The sequence below is a fragment of the Symphalangus syndactylus genome, chromosome 22, assembly GCF_028878055.3.
Source record: "Symphalangus syndactylus isolate Jambi chromosome 22, NHGRI_mSymSyn1-v2.1_pri, whole genome shotgun sequence".
NCBI classification, from domain to species: Eukaryota; Metazoa; Chordata; class Mammalia; order Primates; family Hylobatidae; genus Symphalangus; species Symphalangus syndactylus.
The window spans coordinates 49,505,881-49,520,968 of record NC_072444.2 but is presented as its reverse complement, the minus strand read 5'-3'; the positions used below and the strand labels follow the sequence as shown (position 1 = coordinate 49,520,968).

Genomic DNA, 15,088 nt, shown 5'->3' with positions numbered 1-15,088 from the left:
TTCATAACAATCTTTCCCATGTTTCATCCATGATTTTTAGTTATCAAAGGAATTATAAAATATTTAAGCATTTCCTAGCCAAGCAGCAAGAATTATAAACACTTTTCAGAATATATTAGAATAGCCTACCTTTCCCAGTAGTCATGATTGTCAGTAATCCTGGTACGAAATAAAAACACTGTTCTGAAAGCTATACCTACTCACAGCAACTTAAGCATCAGCAAACTCTCCACCCACACTTGTTCAGTGTGATCTGGCAGTACCAATGACAACTGCCACCCTATTCCAAAATAAAAGCCTAGACTAACACTGATTTTTTAAAAAGGGTTGGGGGGTGGTGGCTGGGGGGAGGTGTGAGCCTTCTCCATCCAACTCTACTCATTTAAAAGAGTCTTCTTTAAAAGTGGTATTAAAAATTTTTAAACCAGTTCTTCCCCCTCAAGAAACAGAAGAAAATTCCTAACACAAATCTTAAAAAGAAAAATATCAAAAAGCAATCTTATTTCCACATAGAAAATAAAATAAGCTGTCCGCTTGCAGCTTATGCGACTTATGCTGCCATCAGAAGCAGTCTCTTCCAGGCTATTTTAGGTGGGCTTCTTAGCACAGCTCAACACATATGCCAGCCTTGTAACAAACACATTATCCTTGTATTCGTGACTATGGAAACACTTTCCTAAGATACTGAACCACTATCCCAAACCTTGTAATACGCATAGTCTAATAAACAAGCACGGGGAGAGAGTGTGAATCTAGTATTGGTACCTGATCCACTTATTCATGATCATTGCTTTTAAAGGATAAGCATGGATAATAATGGCTTGGCTTCTTAATAAAGACAAGACAACTGATTTGCTTTTAAATGAATGCTTTGTCCTAGCTACACTAGGCAATAATTCAGATCTTATCTAACACAATCTGACAATGGTCTGTTTTCAGACTTGCAAAGGTATTTCTCATTTCCAACAAAGTAGAACTGATACCTGTAATATTTTTCAAGTTACAGTTTTTCAAGTGTAAAACCATAAAGTAAAATGCATTTGGCAACAAAATGATACCCTGTACATTCATGTATAAGAGCCAATAATGTTATGATTACTTGTTACCTACTTTATAGTTTTATTAGCAAATAAATATTGGGTCTTTTACTTCAGCTACAAATTTATTATAGAATTATCATGGATTTAACCAAGATGATAGTTTGTGTCTTTCCTCATAAACATGTTAGCTTTGCTCAAGAAACTCAAAAGCATGTGTATTTTTTAACCAAATTAATGTTCATGGGCCTCGCTTCAATCAAATCCAATTAAAGATCATTAAGTGGTTGCAGATAAAGGACACTGAGTAGTCCATAATTACTGCTCTTTCATTCTGAAAATTCAATTCTCCCATGAGCATAAGCACATCTGCACGATTTAAAAACTTACAAATAATTTGCTTTTTGAAACTGATGGAAGGAAAAACTGTAATTTTTGCTTCAAGGGGCTTGCTAATTATATGGAGATGAAAAAAAGAAGAAACATCTATATAGCAACATATTTTTAACTCTCATATTCTCACCATTCAAAGCCGAAAGGCCTTCGGGTAACCTAGCAACAAGAAGAAATCATACAAAGATGAAGTATTCTATTACAGACAGGAAGCCCATTTCAAATTGCTACTTGGCTGCTTTTTCATTGCTGTTTTAGTCACAATTCGATTATGCTTTTAAAAATTAAGTCCATGGGTTTCATATAAATACTAAGCATCAGAGAACAACATAATTTTGAACATTTCAAGATATACAAACTCTGGATAAAACCCTATTATTTCTTAGGAGTACCACCATTAAATATGTTTCTTCCAACTTAGCTAAAATCCAGAACGTTTCTTACTCAAAAGTGTACTGTTGTTCACAAGTAACAAAAGAAAAAAATAAATTGGACTTCATCGAAATTTAAAACCTTTATACACCAAAAGACATTTAAAAGTGAAAAGATTGGCTCACGCCTGTAATCCCAGCACTTTGGGAGGCTGAGGCGGGTAGATCACAAGGTCAGGAGATCGAAACCATCCTGGATAATACAGTGAAACCCCATCTCTACTAAAAATACAAAAAATTAGCCAGGCGTGGTGGCGGGCACCTGTAGTCTCAGCTACTCGGGAGGCTGAGGCAGGAGAATGGTGAGAACCCGGGAGGTGGAGCTTGCAGTGAGCCGAGGTCACGCCACTGCACTCCAGCCTGGGCGACAGATGGAGACTCCCTCTCCAAAAAAAAAAAAAAAAAAGTGAAAAGATAAGCCACAGAAAGAAAAAAAAATTACAAATCCTATCTGCAAATCATATATTGTTCAACAACAAAAACATAAACAATTCGATTTTTAAGTGGGCAAAGGACTTGAATAGATGTTTTTCCAACGTAGATCTACAAATGGCCAGTAAGCACAGGAAATATGTTCAAACATATTAGTCTTTAGGGAAATGCAAATCAAAACCACAATGAGATACTACTTCATATTTACTAGGGTGACTATAATTTAAAAAAATTTTTTTTAAATAAAAACAAGCATTGCCAGAAAGTGGAGAATTTGGTAATGGCTAGAGAGAATATAAAATGGTGCAGCCACTGTGAAAACAGTTTAGTGGTTCCTCAGTAAGTTAAACATAGAATGACCATGTAATAGAGCAATTCTACTCCTGGATATACACTCAAAAGAACTGAAAACAGGTGTTTAAAAGCTTGTATACAAATGTTCAAAGCAGCACTATTCACAATAGACAAAGGTAGAAACAATCCAAATGTCCATCAATAGATGCACAGTTGCAGCTATCTGTGACTATACTAAAAATAACTGAATTATACACTTGAAATGAATGCTGTCATGGTATGTAAATTATATTTCAACAAAGCAATTTTAAAAGAGCATTACTGTCCATACTACTCAAAGTAATCTATAGATCCAACATAATCCCTATCAAATGCCAATGACATTCTTTACAGAAATAAAAAAGTAATCCCAAAATTTATATGGAACCACAAAAAACTCAGAATAGCCAAAGCCATCCTAAGCAAAAAGAACAAAACTAGAAGAATCACATTATCTGACTTCAAATTATACTACTACCATGGCTGTTTTTGTGGCAGCATGGTACTGGAATAAAAACAGACACACAGACCAATGGAACAGAATAGAGATCCCAGAAATAAATCCACACACCTACAGTGAACTCATTTTTGACAACAGTGCCGAGAACATACACTGGGGAAAGGACAGTCTCTTCAATAAATGGTGCTGGAAAAACTGAATATCCATATGCAGAAGAATAAAACTAGACCCCCATCTCTCACCACAAAAATCAAATCGAAATGAACTAAAGATTTAAACCTAAGACCTCAAACTATAAAACTACTAAAAGAAAACATGAGGAAACTCTCCAGGACATTGATCTGGGCAAAGATTTTTTCAGTAACACCCCACAACTATGGGCAACCAAAGCAAACAATCAACAAAGTGTAAGACAATCCACAGAATGCAAGAAAATATTTGCAAACTACCCATCTGACAAGGGATTAATAACTAGAATATATGAGGAGCTCAAACAACTCAATAGAAAAAAAAATCAAATAATCCAATTTAAAAGTAAGCAAACAATCTGAATAGACATTTTTCGAAAGAAGACACACAAATGGCAAACAAGCATATGAAAAAAGTGCTCAGCATCATTGATTATCAGAGAAACGCAAATCAAAACTACAATGAGGTATCATCTCAACCCAGTTAAAATGGCTTTAATCCAAAAGACAGGCAATAACAAATTCTGGCAAGGATGTGGAGAAAAGGGAACTCTTGTACACTGTTGGTAGAAATGTTAAATTAGTACAGCCACTATGGAAAACAGTAGAGAGGTTCCTCAAAAAACTAAAACTAGAACTACCATATGATCCACCAATCCCACTGCTAGGTATGTACCCAAAAGAAAGGAAATCAGTATATTGAAGAGATACCTGCACTGCCATGTTTATTGCAGTACTGTTCACAACAGCCAAGATTTTAAAGCAAACTAAGTGTCCATAAACAAGAGAAGGAATAAAGAAAATGCGATGTGTATATAAAATGCAGTACTATTCAGCCATAAAAAGAATGAGATCCTGTCATTTGCAACAACATGGATGGAACTGGAAGAAATGATGTTAAGAGAAGCTAGGCATAGAAAGACAAACTTCGTATGTTCTCACTCATTTGTGGGAGCCAAAAATTAAAACAACTGAACTCATGGAGATAGGGAGTAGAATAACAGTTACCAGCAGAGGCTGGGAAGAGTAGTGGTGATGGGAAGGGAGTGGGGATGGTTAAAGGGTACAAAAATATAGTTAGACAGAGTAAGATCTAGTATTTGATAGCACAACAGGGTAACTGCAGTCAATATTTACTGTACATTTTAAAATAACTAAAAGAGTATAACTGGAATGCTTGCAACACAAGAAATGATAAATGCTTGAGTTGATGGATACCCTACTTACCTTGATGTGACTCTTACACAAAATACCTCACGTAACCCATAAATATATACAACTGTTATATGTCCATAAAAATTAAAAATCTTGGGCCAAGCGTGCTGGCTCGTGCCTGTAATCCCAGCACATTGGGAGGCCGAGGTGGGCCAATCACCTGAGGTCAGGAGATTGAGACCATCCTGGCTAACATGGTGAAACCTCGTCTCTACTAAAAATACAAAAAATTACCAGGGCATGGTGGTGGGCGCCTGTAGTCTCAGCTACTCGGGAGACTGACGCAGAAGAATCGCTTGAACCTGGGAGGCAGAGGTAGCAGTGAGCCAAGATCGCGCCACTGCACTCCAGCCTGGGCAACAGAGCAAGACTACATCTAAAAAATAAATAAATAAATAAATAGGCTGGGCACGGAGGCTCACGCCTGTAATCCCAGCACTTTGGGAGGCCGAGGCGGGTGGATCACGAGGTCAGGAGATCGAGACCATCCTGGCTAACACAGTGAAACTCTGTCTCTACTAAAAATACAAAAAAATTAGTCGGGCATGGTGGCAGGTGCCTGTAGTCTCAGCTACTCGGCAGGCTGAGGCAGGAGAATGGCATGAACCTGGGAGGCAGAGCTTGCACTGAGCGGAATGGCACCACTGCCCTCCAGCCTGGGCGACACAGCTAGACTCCGTCTCAAAAACATAAATAAATAAATGAATAAATAAATAAAAATATTTAAAGAGTATTGTCACTTTAAAGAATACAATGGCTGGGTGCAGTGGCTCATGCCTGTAATACCAGCACTTTGGGAGGCTGAGGCAGGCAGATCTCCCGAAGTCAAGATTTCGAGACCAGCCTGATCAACACGGTGAAACCTCGTCTCTACTAAAAATACAAAAATTTGCTGGGCATGGTGGTGAGCGCCTGTAATCCCAGCTACTCGGGAGGCTCAGGCAGGAGAAGCGCTCGAACCCGGGAGGCGGAGATTGCGGTGAGCCGAGATCGCGCCATTGCACTCCAGCCTGGGCAACAAGAGCAAAACTCCGTCTCAAAAAAATGAATAAAAAATTTAAAAAGTAAATAAATAATGCATTAAATTTTAAATGCATACTCCAAAATAATCTGAAAATCTACAAGTATGACAGTTATTCTCAAATATTCTTTTTATTAAAAAAAGAATATACCCCTAAAATTGAGCAACTGGAGGAGAATCTATTATTCTGAGCACCAACCATGTCCCAGGCACTAAGAAATTTGCTAAGATTTTTACACAGTCTCATTTATTCTCCACAACATCTCTGCAAGGTCTTCACTCCATTTTACAGATGAGCAAATGTGGTTCACATGAGTTAAGTCACTTGCCAAAATCCTACAGCTAAAGCATTGCAGAGCAGGGCACAGACGCCTTTCCTAAGGAGGAAAGAGAGCCATACATTTCCAAAGCAATCCCCTTTGGCTTGCTCCCTGACACTGTCTACATTTCCCCACATAGGGGCATGTGGGCACCCACATTCCAAAATTAACAACTATAACTACTGTTTGGGATACACAGTTACCATTTATTAAACAGATACTTGTTGCCAAGTCCTTAGCTGAGTATAGGCTGCTAAATTTTCAGAAATGGGAGTTAGAAAGACACAGATCATTTAATAGACACTCTTTTGAGTCAGCCTAGGAAGCCCCTGTGGACATGCAGTGCTAACCAACCAAGGCAGCCATCAAGTGATCAGAACCTCTGCCCAAGAGGTCGTTTAGGAGCCTGGAAATGAGCCCCAAGTTGTCATTCATTCTCTCCTATGTTTTGCTCAGTTCTCTGTCAGCTCCAGCTCATATGCAACACTCCAGAACTTATATACCCAGTGGGTATATAAGAATCCATGGGAAAAAGCAGAGAGAAAAAGAATCTAGTCATCTCAGATACTAAGTGTTCGTACATGCACTAAAGATTTACTAAGAGACAAAGAAGAAAAGCTGGTTCCTGTGAAACAAACCAATCACAGAGAACACTGGGACTAAGAGGCCAGCCTGCGAGGTATCCGAGTCTTAGAGTGAGCAAAAATAGACACACAGTCCCCTGTATGCAGAAGGGTTACAGTCCAATGCCGAGATAGGTATTAGTCAGATAATCGCCAAATGTAAACCTGCAAACATGATGCATACCAAGCAGTGGGGTAGGGGGTGCCTGCCCATACTTAACAGAGGGATCTGACATCATTTTGGAGGCCAACAGATGAATGGAGTAAGAAAAATGTGTATATATACACAATGGTATATAATTCAGCCATAAAAAAGAATGAAATCCTGTTATTTGTAGCAACATGGATGGAACTAGAGGCCATTATATTACACAAAATAAGCCAAGCACAGAAGACAAACATCACACGTTCTCACTCATATGTGGGAGCTAAAAGGGTAGAGTTCACGAAGGTAGAGATTAGACTGATGGTTACCAAAGGCCAGGAAGGGGAGGGGGAAGAGTGAAGAGAAAAAATACATATAAATGTATTTATTACCACTGAACTGTACACTTAAAAATGGTAAAGATCGTTAATTATATATGTAGATTTTTACCTCAATAAAAAAGCAATATTTGAGTTAAACTCCATACAAATCAGTGATAATATTTATGAAAAGTGAGGGAGAGAGAGGTATCAAAAATGACACCTAATCTTTAATTTACATACCAGGATGAATAATGGAGCAATCACGCTTATAAAGGAGTACAGAAAACACTTAGGGTGGAGCAATATTTATTGTTTTGTGTTTTGTCTTTCAGCCAGAAGTAGAATACAAATTTGGTTTTAGATACATGTTTCAAATACAAGAGGAAATGTCAGACAGGCAGCTGTTTCACATACAGTTCCAATCCTGTACCAAGATCTGTATAGGAGACAAACGTTTATGAAAAAAATGTGATATAGCTAATAAATAAAATTATAGCCATGGATATGTGTAACCAGGGAAAAAGCACTGCCTGAGAAAGGAAAAGGCCTAGAATCAAGTTTTAAGAATTTAAAGACTAATTAGTAGACATTAGATAAAGGAAGCCAAGAAGGTGCAGCCCAAAAAGCAGGAAGAAACCAGGAGGAGGTCAGACCCAGCTTTTCTTTCTTTTTTTTTTTTTTTTTAGATGGAGGCTTGCTCTGTCACCCAGGCTAGAGTGCAGATCTCTGCTCACTGCAACCTCCACCTCCCGGGTTCAAGAGATTCTCCTGCCCCAGCCTCCCAAATAGCTAGGACTACAGGCGCCCAGCACCACACCCGGCTAATCTTTTGTATTTTTAGTAGAGACGGGGTTTTGCCATGTTAGCCAGGATGGTCTCAATCTCCTGACCTCATGATCCGCCTGCCTTGGCCTCCCAAAGTGCTGGGATTACAGGTGCACGCTGCCACGCCCAGCTAATTTTTTGTGTTTTAGCAGAGAAGGGTTTCACCGTGTTGCCCAAGCTGGTCTGGAACTCCTGAGCTCAGGCAATCTGCCCGCCTCGGCCTCCCAAAGTGCTAGGATTACAGGCATGAACCACCATGCCTGGCCTCTTTTCTTTCTTTTTACTGTGGTAAAATAGGTAATAGTTTCTTCTTCTTCTTCTTCTTTTTTTTTCTTTCTGAGACAGTCTCACGACCAGGCTGGAGTGCGGTGGCATGATCTCGGCTCATTGAAACCTCCACCTCCCAAGTTCAAGCGGTCCTCCCACATCAGGGCCACCCCCGTAGCTGGGACTACAGGGGTGCACCACCACACCTGGCTAATTTTTGTATTTTTGTAGAGATGGAGTTTCACCATATTGGCCAGGCTGGTCTCGAACTCCTAACCTCAGACAATCTGCCTGTCTCGGCCTCGCAAAGTGTTGAGATTACAGGTGTGAGCCATTGCACCTGGCCAAAAATAGGCAATAGTTTCTTAGGTATGACAAAAGAAAAAATAAACAGATAAATTGGGCTTCATCAAAATTTAACACTTTATATCTCAAGTGACACTATCAAGAAAGTGAAAAGAAAACCCACAGAATGGGAGAAAATATTTGCAAATAAATCACATCTGGTAAGAGTCTGCTATGTAGCACATCTAAAGACCTCTTAAAACTCAACAATAAATAGGCAATTAACTCCTTTAGAAAACAGGCAAAAGATTTATTTGAATAGACATTTCTCCAAACAAGGTATATAAAGGGTTAATAAGCCCATGAAAAAGATGTTCAATACCATTATTCGTCAAGGTAAAGCAAATCAATATCACAATGAGATAGCACTTTACACCCACTATGGTGACTCTAATGAAAAAGATAGACAATAACAACTGTTGGCAAGGATGTAGAGAAAGTGGAAACTCTTACAGGTTGCTGGTAAGAATATAAAATAGTGCCGCAAAATTGGAAAACTGCGTGTTTACTGTGTTTGAGCAGTTACTCAAAAAGTTAAACGTACAACCCAGCAATTCTACTGCAAGGTATACAGCCAACAGAAATGAAAATACATATCCACATGAAATCTTTTACATTACTGTTCAAAGAATCATTCTTCACAATGGCCAAAAAGTGGAACAACCCCAAACGTCCACCAACAGATGGATAAAGAAAATGCAGTCTAATCACACAATGGAATCTTGTTCAGCCATAAAAAGAAATGAACTTCTGATGCATGCTACATTATGGATGAACCTTGAAAACATTATGCTAAGTGAAAGACACCAGACACAAAAGCCAAATATTATATGATTCCAATTATACAAAATGTCCTGAATAGGCAAATCCATAAAGACAGAAAATAGGATGCCAGAAACTGGGGGGAGGGGGGAATAGGGAGTACGTGCTAATGGGAATGGGACGTGAGGGTGATGAAGTATTTTAGATTTAAATAGTGGTAATAGTTGCACACTTTGTGAATATTCAAAAAAAAAAAACACACTAAAGCATACACTTTAAAAAGTGAAACACCAGTAGGTAAATTATATATAATCTCAATTTTTAATTTTTAAATGAAAGGCAACTAGAAGGAGACTGTATCTCAATTTTTAAAATATACTGATAACTTCACAAAAGGCCTAACATCTATCTCTGATAAAAACTCAGCTAAGGGCATTTGACTTTCTTTCTTTAACCTTCATGTGCCCACCTGGGTCTCTCCCAAGCACACCTTCCTTTCTTTCCTGTTCTAAGGCCTTTTTAAATAAACTTTTATTCCTGCTCTGAGGAAAAAAAATAATAATAATATGATAAACAGAAGTAAATAGAAAACTACCTCATTTTGATAAAGAACATCTACAAAAACCCTACAGCTAATACCATACTTAGCACCTAAGATAGGAACCAGACAAGGATGTCCTGTCTCACCACTCTTATTTTACACAGTACTGGAAGTTCTAGCCAGTGCAATAAGGCAAGAAAAAGAAATTAAAAGCATACATATCTGAAAGAGATAAAACTGTTCCTATTTGCAGATGACAAGACTATATATGTAGAAAACCCCACAGAGGCTACAAAAACTCCTACAACTAATGAGTTCAGAAAAGTTGTAATCTAAGCTGTATAAGGTATGAAATGGAGAGAGCAGAGGATGGATGGATCTAGAGAAAGCTGAACAGTCAAAGGTTTGAAGTTCAAAAGAGATCAAAGAATTACACTGGGAGTTGTGTTTAAAAAAAACACGAAGGAGGAGGAGGTGGGGGAGAGAGAGAGGGAGGGAGAGAAAGACAGAGAGAGAAAGAAGAAAGGTAGGAAGGAAGGAAGGAAGGAAGGAAGGAAGGAAGGAAGGAAGGAAGGAGAGAAAAGAAAAGGAAAACGGAAAAGAGAAGAGAAGAGAAGAGAAATAAAAGAGGGAGGGAGGGAAGGAAAGAAGGGAGGGAGGGAGGGAAGGAGGGAGGGAAAAGAAAAGAGAAAAAGAAGAAGGAGAAAAGGAGAGAGAAAGAAAGAAGAGAAAGAAAAGAAAGAAAAAGAGAGAGAAAGAAAGAAGACAGAGAAAGAAAGAAAGAAAGAAAGAAAGAAAGAAAGAAAGAAAGAAAAGAAAAGAAAAGAAAAGAAAAGAAAAGAAAAGAAAAGAAAAGAAAAGAAAAGAAAGAGGAAGGAAGGAAGGAAGGAAGGAAGGAAGGAAGGAAGGAAGGAAGGAAGAAAGAAAATTAGATAAAGAGGGAGACATCCATCACTACTGCAGTCTCTCTATGCCATCTAAATGTTCAATGAAGGAAATCAGGCGGTTTGTTTTTTGACAGCAATTGAACATTTTACTGGTCTCTCAAAGTTACTGTAAAGAGATGAAAATCATTTAGGTTAGAAATTCTAAAATTTTATACATATGGATATATATTGCTTTGTTTCCTTAAACATTTTGGCTCTAACAATTAAAATGGTAATACTACATATATAAAGCAAAAAGCTGAAATTATTGGCCTCCAAGAAATTCTGTTAGTGCTTCCTTACCATTTGCTATTTTTAACATAGATGTTTAAAAGAACTCTTTCCATTCTCAACCCTACACCTATGTGTGTGCACATGCACACACACATAAAGGGAATTTGGGGGCAATATTTATACCTAGCCATTTAGAATAAAATGCTGCTTGTGATACATCCATTGCCACACAGTTCTGGCATTCCTGAGGGTGAAATCCTATTTGTCACATCACTGAATCCCATAGAGTATACGTACACTCTTTTAGGAAAGCTCCCCAATGTGCATGCAGTCTTTCTCCCCAGTGCCAGCACTATAATGAGATTCTGTTTCATAGCTGTCATACTGGCTTATGAAACACAAACTCACTTTCCTGCCACTGCTTTTACTCACTTGCACAGCATGTTCTGTCCTAGTGCCAACAATTTTTAAACTGAGAAACCACACAAATGGCACAAATACACCCACACAAAAGTAAAAGCCATGTGTCCAGCAACTAACTGCCTGTGAAGACCTGCCTGTGAAGACCTGCCCAGCAACCCCACTCATCACGAGTGCACCACTCAGATGCCAGAATTCTGGCCCCGGCTCTACCAATGATATGTTTTTAAAAGTTAAAAGTATGTACACTACAGTACAGGGTAAAGGAAAGAAAATTACACCATAGTTAAAATTATATACAAATTATACAGTTATAGGGAAATGAACTAAGAAAATATAACGAAAATGATTTTTGATGGTAATAGCTGAATTATGATATTAATTTTCTATTATTTTTTACAATCTACGAAAAAGAAATAAGGAGGATTAATGAAAGCATTTTTAGATCACTTTAAGTATTTTATATGGGAAACATGCTGTTCAAAGAAAAATTCCTTTGGAATAATAATAGGTACACAGCAGAGTGTGAGTCAAAAGACTTGCATTCTATTACCTGCTTTGCCCTTATGTATCAAGTTACTTTGAGGAAAAGCACTCAGACTTTTCTTTACAATCTCAAGATATTCAAAATGTGAAGGCTTGTACTAGGAAGAGAGTAGTAGTGATGAGGAGAATTACTGGGATTCGGGGTGCAGTTTTAAAAGTAAATCCAACAGGATTAATGAATTAAGTACTGGTTGTAATCTAAGATACCTAAAAATTCTAAAATACTTAGCTATGATATAATGAGGTATCCAGACTTAGAAAAAGTTTTTCTCAGCAATTAACTTTTTGATATTTTTTCCTTCATACAGGAGTAATTCACTCCTGTCTTTTCCTCTCCTTCTGAAATCACAAGAATTACCCACTAGTTCTCAAATATCATCACAAAGTATAGTGAAAGGAATACAGGAACTGGAAACAATAGATTACAATTGACATCAAAATCATTACTTTATTTATTCAACAATACTTACTGCACACCGATCACAAGCCAGGGACTCTTCAAGGCATTTAACTTATGCTTATTGAGAAAAAAAATAAAGAACAATAAAGGGAATAAAGTAAAGGTCCTGCTCTCACGAGTAAACACATATTTTTCTAGTGATACACGCGAAGGAAACTCAAACAGGGTGAGGGCACAGAGTGTTCCCTCAGAACCCTGGGCATGCTATTCCGGTGGCCTCAGTAATGCAGTGATACTGTATGAAGTGAGATCTTCATGGAATGAGGGAGGAGGGAGGAGGCCATAATGATATCCACAGGGCAAATACTTCAGGCAGAAGGAATTATAAGCACAGAGGTCCTGAAGCAGGAGATGCTCAGAATGTTCAAAATTAGCAAAGAGGTCAATGTGGCTAGAGCAAAGAGAACTTTCACAAAGAACAATTCAAATGACATCAGAATGGTGGTGGGTGCCAGATCACACAAGGCCCAGTGGGCCATTGGTGAGTTGCTGAATTGTAGCCTGGGTGTGATGGGAAGTCTTTGGTGGATTAGGAAGAAAATTAACATCACCTGACTTGTATTCTGAAAGGATTACTCTGGTTGCTACATGAAAAACAGACTTTAGGCATGGGGAAACAGTAGAAGAAAAGATAGTGTTTAGGAGGGAAACACAAGAGCCCAGGGAAAACACCATGATAGCTTGTGCTAGGAAGACAGCAGCAGTGATGACGAGAGTTCCTGGGATTCAGGATGCAGTTTTAAAAGTAAAGCCAACAGGATTAGTTAATAAATTCAACACAGGTTATGAAAGAAAGTCAGTGATGATTCACTCCATTGTTTCTGGCCTGGAAAACTGGGTGAATGGAGGTTAAGTTTTAAGACTTAGAAACTCTTACTAAATTACCTAATTCAGCTGTTCACATATAACATAAATGATGCGAATGTAAAACTGAAAAAGCAAAAGTGGGGATTGCTTTTTCTACTCACCATTTGCAGATTGTATCATGTTTCCAGATTTCTGGACTTCATCAAATTTTGTAAAAATTACATTCAACCTGTACGAAAGAAAAATGTAAACAAACTATTAACCATCACTGCTCATAGCCAATTATATTAAAATGCTAATGTGAAGTTGATCCCCACCCCCCCCCCAAAAAATCAATGATACAGACCCACCTAATAACAAAACACAGTGACTAAATCAATAACATTAACAATAGCCAACAATAACTGAGCACTTACTATGGGTAAAGAATAGGTCTAGAAGCCTATCTGAAAGATCTCATTTAATCTCCTTAAGGTGACACAGGTGTGGGGTGGAGATTCTAGCCCTGAGAGTAGTAATCCAGAGCCCCTGCTCTCCGATATTACTGTCTACTCTATACAAAATGTATATATTATGAGAAGTGTGTGTTTCTCCTATTTCTTTCTTAGCACAGACTATCAATTACTTGGGATGGAGCTTTTCAAAATGCACTAATAGTACGTTACAAAGGCTTGTGCTTACTGCTGTGATTCATGCTTAATCCAAAAATGCTATAAATAATTTCTCTAGAAACAAATGCTGTGACTAGATAATCTTCACCTTAAAAAAAATCTGTATTACATTTATTTTCTATTAATGGATCATTTCACCTTGGCATTTAAATTAAAGCAAAATTCCTTAACCAGTCTAAATAGTCCATCCTAGTGACACCAAAAATGAAAGGAAAAGGTGGGAGAATGCAATCATAATTAGTAGAAAAAGTTAAGAAAAAAGAGGCTTTCGGCTGGGCACGGTGGCTCACGCCTGTAATCCCAGCACTTTGGGAGGCCAAGGCGGGCGGATCACGAGGTCAGGATATTGAGACCATCCTGGCTAACACGGTGAAACCCCATCTCCAATAAAAATACAAAAAATTAGCCGGGCGAGGTGGCGGGCGCCTGTAGTCCCAGCTATGCGGGAGGCTGAGGCAGGAGAATGGCGTGAACCCCAGGGGGCGGAGCCTGCAGTGAGCCCAGATCGTGCCACTGCACTCCAGCCTGGGTGAAAGAGCAAGACTCTGTCTCAAAAAAAAAGAAAAAAAGAAAAAAGAGGCTTTCTTGAGCAGGGCATGGTGGCTCATAACTGTAATCCCAGCACTTTGGGAGGCTGAAGCAGGTGGATCGCCTGAGGTCAGGAGTTTGAGACCAGCCTGGCCAACATAGTGAAATCCCATCTTTACTAAAAATACAAAAAATTAGCTGGGTGTGGTGGTGGGTGCCTGTAATCCCAGCTACTAGGGAGGCTGAGGCAGGAGAACTGCTTGAACCCAGAAGACAGAGGTTGCAATGAGCCAAGACCGTGCCACTGCACTATGGCCTGGGCAACAAGAGCAAAACTCCATCTCAAAAAAAAAAGAAAGAAAAAGAAAAAAGAGGCTTTCTCGCAGGTATATTGGAGTAAGTATTGAGATTCCAAAGCAACGTATCTGTGCATTCAATTTTAGGGACATTTTAAGAGCTTTTTAACACACCATCCTATCCTGCCAGCTGTCATCATTTCAAATATGTTTGCCTTTTCTTCTCAAGCAAATGGAAGCTCCTCAGGGGTAGAGATGTGAGCTATATTCTTTTGGTATTTGTACCAAACACTATGTATGCCATGCAGACACTCACTCAGGAGAGTTACATCACTATGTTAGACAGCTGGAACCTAACTCCTCACTCTGGAAAACTGTAGGTATTCACACAAGCTCTGGTGTTAGTTCATTCATTTGTTCATTCACTCAAAAATACCTGAGTGCCCATTATGTGCCCAACACCAAGCTAGTGAGTTCTTACCCTCTGGAGCTTATGCTCTAAGTAACAGAGAGGCCAAAATTACACATCAGCAAATGAG

At 38.7% G+C, this 15,088-nt stretch overlaps 1 protein-coding gene across 10 annotated transcripts in view; it reads right to left on the bottom strand.

Moving 5' to 3' along the window:
• Nucleotides 1-15,088, bottom strand: part of CLASP1 (cytoplasmic linker associated protein 1) — a 303,251-nt gene that overhangs the window by 149,572 nt on the left and 138,591 nt on the right. For all 10 annotated transcript variants that reach the window (XM_063631296.1, XM_055262139.2, XM_055262140.2 and 7 more), the window contains exon 8: nt 13,216-13,283. In XM_063631296.1, the coding sequence (XP_063487366.1) occupies nt 13,216-13,283 (68 nt within the window). The remainder of the gene's footprint in view (nt 1-13,215; nt 13,284-15,088) is intronic.